The sequence below is a fragment of the Cornus florida genome, unplaced genomic scaffold (assembly GCF_030987335.1).
Source record: "Cornus florida cultivar Cherokee Brave unplaced genomic scaffold, ASM3098733v1 CherokeeBrave_3.0.0_Hap2_Chr03, whole genome shotgun sequence".
NCBI classification, from domain to species: Eukaryota; Viridiplantae; Streptophyta; class Magnoliopsida; order Cornales; family Cornaceae; genus Cornus; species Cornus florida.
Window position 1 is genome coordinate 20939022 of NW_026775573.1, and position 7807 is coordinate 20946828.

A 7807-nucleotide genomic window follows, 5' to 3' on the forward strand; every position below is an offset into this window, starting at 1 on the left:
TAATGTTTATAAAATTTAAATAGTGTAGCAAATATCTTAATAATGTTTATAAAATTTAAATAGATTCTATATATATATATATATATATATTCTAAAGTCTGTATAAAAATAAGTCTAAATTATACTTTTATTAAAATACGTCTCTCCCAACCTCGGTTTTAATGTGTTAAAAAAAAAAAAAAAAAAAAAACCTCGGTTTTAACGTCATCCAAGAAGACTTCGAATTAGAAGTCCACGAGTAGTCAATATGTTTTTTGAAAAAAATAAAAATAAAAAATTCCTGACATTTTTTTTCTCTGACTTCACATCTAGACAATAATTGTTTAATATTTTTGTTTGGTAGTTAAATATATATATTCTTTAATTTTGTCAAGGGTTAATTACACGAAATTTCTTTATAATTTGTCATAATTAAATGAATTTTTTTATAATTTTAAAAATTATAATGACCTTCCTCAAAAATAAAATTAACCCACACAAATTTTCCTTCAATAACGGTCAACGACGCTAGTTCATGACAAATTTTACTAATGTCATGCACTGAATAAATTTAAATACCCATATAACCTTGAAAAGCAAAAGAATCAGGAAAATGTCCCATTCTCTCCAAAAAATAATGCAGATGTATAGTTGTATAAGTCAAAGCTAAATGGGTATTTTAGTAATTTGTCATAGTAATGTGAGGGCATTTTAGTAAATTAGTAATTTGTGCATGTAAGTTAGTATCATTTTTTAAAAATGTCTAGTAATTTATAAAATTATAGAGAAATTTCTTATAATTATGATAAACCATAAGAAAGGTTTATGTAATTAATCATAAATCTAATGAAAAGATAAGGGAATGACAAATACTTACCTTACAGCTTGAATAATAATAATAATAATAAATTCAGTAAAAAAATGTACAAAAATGAAGTAACTTTTACTGTATATAATATCCACAACATTTCATAACTAATCATATTATCTCTGTTATTTTTCTTTTTCCTTTTTTTATTTTTTATTTTATTTTTATTTCTATTCGGGATGATCTTCAAAATATGATATGCTTAAAATTAGTAGAGTAAAAATTTATCTTCAACTTAACAAAATAGATAATTAAAGGTTCGAACAAAACAAAGGTGTGAATTATTTGTAAAAACGCACGTGCACACATAATAATAATAATAATAATAATAATAATTACAAAAAATTGCTCCATCTTCTAGAGTGAGTCAAGGGCTCAAGGCCAACAAGATGAATTATCCCCCAACTACAAGCTTTTGAGTCACACATTTATTTATGCCAAAAGTTGTTATACCCCAACTTCTAAAGACAAGATGTCCTAATAAATTTCATTATTTTATTTACTATCTTTTCCCTTTTTGTTGGGTGAAACATCTCATCCCACGTGTATTAGATAATTACTAAATTTATTTCCAAAGTGACCCCTCTCTAGTTTTCAAGTGTTCCGGTGAAAGACTTTGCTATTAGGTTATAATATATATATATATATATATATATATATATATATAATTTAAAGGGCAAAGTATAATAAATCTCCCTTAACTATGGACTTTTTGCGATAACCACCTTGGTCTAATCTTTTACCAAAGAACCCTTTTCAACTATCTGAGAGGGTAAAAGAATGGATGTTTAAACCAAAATGCCCTTATTGTTTTTTTATTTGAATCATAATTCATCCGAATTTCAAAAATTCATATCTCACCAACTGTACATCGAAAAATTGCAAATAATATATGTATAGAAAGCTTATGAAATAAGGATTCCAGGATTATAATATTTGTGTAACATGTCACCATAATCAGAGAGAAATATGTAATATAAGAATCTACTGCAGCAATTTTATGTTATTTTTAGAAAATAAAATATTTGGGATATTTGAAATAAAATACTCGAGATATTTACAAAAATTTTCCAAAATTATTAATTTACATATGGAGCATAACATTTAAAAAAATTAGTCCTACTATAGACTGATTATTCATTTAATTTTTAATTTTTATTATTATTTTTTTTTAATGGTGAGTCTATAAGAAAATAAAAATACATTGACGCACAATATGATATCTCATGAAATCAGCCTCGGGCTAAATTTTTTATATGTTATGGTCCATATACAAATAAATAATTCTGAAAATTTTCTTTGCAAATATTCCGAGTAAAAATAAAATAAGATTACTGGAGCAAATTCTTAGATTGCCTATTTCTCTTTGGTTATGGCGGATTGTTACACAAATCTTATATTTATGAAATCCTTGTCTCATAAGTTTTCTGTGTATATATTATTTACAATTTTTGGATGTACAGTTATTGAAATATGAATTTTTGAAGTTAAAATGAATTAGGATTTAAATAAAATAGCAATAGGGGCATTTTGCTCCAAGCATCCACTCTTTTATCTCCTTGGATAGTTGGAAGGATTCTTTGGTAAATAATTAGACAAGAGGGTTTTACTGTAAAATGCCTATAATCTATGGGGGGTTTATTGTACTTTGCCCTAATTTAAATTTTTAAGTTTCTTTATTTCACCCTTGTTCACCAAATAGCCTCCATTTACTGCAGAACTATACATCTTATAATTTTTCTTCTAATAGAAAGAGGCAATATTTTGGGAAAACCTTGGTTAACCCAACAAAAAATGCATGAAATGTGGCTAAATTAAATCTGCATTCTTCATGAAATGACAGTTCATGGGATCAAAGAGCCCCCATGGCAACTTAGCATGCAACAAAGCAGCTACTAGTAAGTTAAAGGTTTGCAGCATGCAGTAGTTCATCGAAAAATTAACAAATGCCCAAACATCAAGGAGACTCAACCTATTTGTTTTTCTTTCCAAAGGCTAAATTTTGGAAATGAACTTGATCTTCATATCTCTTATTCACATCACATTTATGCAATACTTTGTTGACATAAAAATACATATATCACTATAACACAATGCAAGATTTATCTGCATATTTGCATGGAGAGATACATTAGGTCGATAGCTTGCTATCTTTTGGTGGCGGTGTATTAGCAAATCTCCACGAGAATCTCTCAGAAACTTCAGGAGCAGCAGGCCCGGCCACCTCATTGATAGGCACCGCATCAGAGATATCTTTTACATCATCTTTGGTGAGATTCACTCTCACGGAACCAATATTATCATCAAGATTTTTAATCTTCGTTGTTCCTACAAAAATACAATATAAAAACTGATTTAGCCATTGAATTCAAAGGTGGAATTACAAGTATAGTTCAGAGCATCTCTGTTAAGTTACTATATGTAATTGAAATTTTTTCATATGTGAAGAAAATAATGGATGTCTTCATGCAGGTAACGATGCATTAGTGAAAATTTAAAAATATATTCACATACAAGCGCACATATCGTTTTTTTCTTACCGGTCGGTTTGTTTAATTTACATAGTTTTTGATTTATTAGTATACCTTTTGCATGATCTTATCTTTCAGTTTCATCTATGATAATTATGCTTGCTATGTGCAAACACTCTTCCACAATGAAGAGAGATTCTTTTGTGTGGTTGGCATCAAAAGCCCAATCGAAAACTATGAGACAGTAGCACAAACTTCAAACGGCAATAACTTCCACCCCGGGCCATTTTATTCGTTTTTTTGGCAATTTTCTAATTTCACGTAAAATTTGTTTGGGTTGAGTACTCGAGTTATGTTTTATTGGCAATGAATCAAATTCAAGATCAAATTTATCAACAATGAAGCAAAATTTGACAAGTCACTTACCGGGAATGGGTACTATATCATCCCCTTGATGAAGAACCCAAGCCAGCGCGAGCTGAGAAGGGGTGCATCCATGCTTTTTAGCCAATGCTTCTATTCGAGTATAAAAGATCTTGTTCTTCTCAAAGTTTTCTCCTATAAACCTAGGATGTCTTTCCTGTTAAAAAGAAAGATTTGTCATTTGACTCATGTATTCACCAAGCTTGTCCAAATATGCAAAAAAGAGGAAATTTCAATCCCAATTTAGATTATAAAGGTTCTCAATGTCACAAAACAATGAAACAAAGGAGATGGTCCAGTTTGTACCAAGAAACTATTTGAAGGCACACTTTCCACAACTCCCTTGCCACCGAAAAATCCACGACCAATAGGGCTGTATGGAACTATCCCAATTCCAAGTTCCCTAATTATCAAAATTCAAAACATAGTTTAGAAACATATGAGATGAAAGGAAAGAGCAAATAAAACAAATTGGAAGTATTTTAAAGGAAAGAAGATGATGGAGGACTGAAAAACAAAACCAGTAGACGAGGCTCCCGCCATACCTGTATTATATCCAAATCAAATACATTCACTACTTCTTAACTGTATTGATTATTTTAAAATAACGTTTTGCATCCCAAACATGCATATGATACTTTCAAGTTACTCTCGAGTAGATGTACGATACTCAACATTAGATATACAATATTTCTAGTATAATATCACAATTATATTGTTCGGAAAAGAGTAACAAGGATTTCAAATACTTGGACTTCTTAGAGAATAAGCTAGAATTAAGATATAATGAAAATAAACTAAACTCAACAAAGCCTTTTCCCAACTATGTAGGGTTGGTTGCATGAGTCCGGCTTTGCCATTCCACTCTATCTAGGGCTACATGCTCAGTTAAACTAAGATATAATGAAATATATCATGTCTAAATTACTCCAAAAGCCATGTCCATTAAATACACCATTGATATGATTTTTAATATTATATATTAAAAATATATAATTCTCAGCTTTTTGATAGATTATAAAAAATACTTGTTTTCTCATAATTTGTCACAAGGAAATGTTAGTCATGATATATGTATGTAACATTACAAACAATTGTTATGTAAATCTATACATAGGTACATATATATTTTAAAATTTTATTTAAATGTGCATATATAACATATATATACACATGCATATATATATGACTTGTGTTCTCGTCAAATATGTAACCTTCGTTTTAAGAATTTGTCATATCATAGTATTTGTGTCATGCCATATTACTTCCTATCCTTGTCCATTCTCTAAAAGCAAACTCTCATATTCGATCTCAGGAAGTTGAAGTTAATACAGACTCCTGGAGTAATTTTAGATGGAACATGAAGAACCTGCAAAGTGGGATTATTTCTTCCTCAATGTCACGAGACCAAAGGGAATAATCCATTTGTACAGCAGAGACGGGATGAACTGCATGTGCCCTCCTTATTGTGCCTGGGCTCGCTTCCGATAGCCCAATGTACTTTATTTTACCCTCTTCCACTAATTTCTTAAGTTCCTCCATCTACACTTGAATTAAAAGAGGAAAAAAAAAATCAAATTATTTAGAATTTGGCAGCAGCAATTATGATACCGTTTTTCAAAGAAAAATAAAGAAAAAGAAATCAAGACCTTAGGCATATTGATGAATATGGAAAAAAAGAACTACAACACTCACAGTTTCCTCAATAGGTACTGATGTGTCAATTCGGTGTATATAGTAGAGATCAATGTATTCCACACCAAGTCGCCTCAAGCTATCCTCACAGCAGGAGCGAACATATTCAGGTTTGCCTTTCACTGTAAAACGATTATGTTCAGTTTTGGCAACACCAAATTTTGTGGCCAATTGGACCTTTTCGCGAGGCAAATGCTTTAGTGCCTACAAGATTAGGGCTCGACTAGATGAAAGATCACTCCAAGCAGCAAAAAAAAGATCTGAAAATTTTTCAGCAACTATAAAAAAGAAAAATGACCATCTAGAAACGTAAATGAAATAAGATGTGCCCAAATTTGTACTGTGTTGAAACTATGAAGCAGAAATTAAAGCTGTCAATTAATAATATATGCAATTAACAAATGTTGAGTCTTTCTTAAATGCCAAGTTCTCTATGTGTTACTTCTAAATTTGAAATTTAATTGTTTGGATCACAGATTCACAGTTCTTCTTTCTGCTCCAAAAAGGCATGCTAAACAGCCAAAAGTTGTGATCGTTCTCAAGTTTCATTGTCATTGTCAGATACTCATGAATTATAATTTGTGCTACTCCAACCCTCTCCCGACTTAACAATGTTGATATCAAGGGAGATTGTCAGGCTGTTATGTCTCTCAGGTTGTGGAGGATATAAAGCTTACCATGGCAAGCAATTTTGATTTCTTGTTGAAGGGGGCTCACAGGAGTTCCAATCATATCACTCATCTCTTAAGTAAATGGGCTTTCTCCCAAAAATCCACTAATCTGGATTGCAATGTGTGGCCTATGTGGTTACTTCAAGCTTTTTCTTCTTGTTTTCTGTTGTTTGTTAGCTTTTCTCTGTTTTTGACAAGAAAAATAAAAAATAAAAAATTCCCCCGAATGTAATCGCTTCTAGTTCTATCTTTTGTCGTCTTATGGCACATGAATCTCAACACTTTATGCAAATGTTGTTTCCTAGCTGCCCAAAATTTGGTACCATAAAGTATGGTTGGTCATAGTTCCTTATGCAATATAAACCATAAAAGCGATGATATAAACATTTAAAAATAAAAAATATATAGGTACTGCTTGAATGAAACAATTAATGCTCGCATACAATTACCTTTCCCACCAATATTTCATTAGCATGGTTGGAACCGTAAATATCTGATGTATCAAAAAATGTGATTCCTTTATCAAACACATCCTTCATTATTGAAATGCCTTCCTCTTCGGGGAGAGGATCACTGTAGACTCCAGAAAGCCCCATACACCCATACCCCAATTTGGAGACCTGTGACAGCAAAGGACTCCACAATTTAGGATTGAATGAGAAACAACAAGAAACACTATTCACAATTCTATCAAATAGCAAAGTTAGAAGCTCGAAAAACTAATCGGCACCACAACTCTAGCAAGCATTTACTTGGCATCGATAACACACGTCGGGAACAGTTAGCCGTTAATAGCAAAAAAATAGTTAGAAATGAAGGCCAAGAACCCTGTTTTAGAGAAGAAGAAGGTACTGGCAAAGTGTAACTTGGCAGGCATCAATACTTTTTGATACAAAATCGTTCCTCTGTAGATAATGCATGGTTCGTAACATTATGATTTCTCAAGAATATACACAAAAATGCAATGGTATTTCCACAGATCACTGTATACATATGTAACATATCACTATTTTCCTTGGTGAGTTTTTATACCACAATTACTATTTCCATAGCTTACACCAATTTGTAATGGATAGCAAGCTTAAACAACATTTCTTGCAACAGCATTAAGAATAAAAGCAGTCATTTTCTTCTAAAAGTATGTTAATTTCTAAGGAGTCAAAATTTTCAGCATCAACGGTGAAAATCTAATGCAATAAACACAACAAATAGAATTTTATTTTTTTATTTTTTTATTTACGCTAATGAGATTGAAATTGAAAATATTGAATTGGGTTTCACGTTATATCCTTTAATGTTCATTCTTAAATTTAAAAACGATAAAATTATTAAAAAAAAAATTGGAATTTAAATAAAATGTATATCAACATTTTCTTTGATGGGAATGAAAAAGAAAGGGTTATACCTCAAGTCCCTGGTTTCCCAGTTTCAGTCTTGGTATCTCAATTTTCTGCCCCTCAGCCATTTTGAACGCTCTTTCTTCTCCTTTGGAAGTCCAAATTACTCTTGAATTAGGGTTAGCGAGGCATTTATCTACATGACCAAATATGTGTGTGTGTAAAAAGCTATAAATCAGAACAATAAAATTTCGTATCAAAGTTGATTTAGAATATGTGTGTGTAAAGAAAAACTATAAAATAGAACAATAAAATTTCTTATGAAAGTTCATTTAATGTATAGCCATATTCTTTGGTCTCATT

At 30.9% G+C, this 7807-nt stretch overlaps 1 protein-coding gene across 1 annotated transcript; it reads right to left on the minus strand.

The window, feature by feature from the left end:
- Positions 1–2978: 2978 nt before the first annotated feature.
- On the minus strand, positions 2979–7572 carry LOC132298689 (perakine reductase-like). The gene is made up of 7 exons (XM_059795077.1): positions 7513–7572; positions 6557–6727; positions 5431–5640; positions 5111–5277; positions 4048–4144; positions 3745–3898; positions 2979–3175 (listed from the first exon to the last, which is right to left on the minus strand). The coding sequence occupies exons 1-7, from the start codon at positions 7570–7572 to the stop codon at positions 2979–2981; spliced, it is 1056 nt and encodes a 351-aa protein (XP_059651060.1).
- Between the last annotated feature and the right edge of the window lie 235 nt (positions 7573–7807).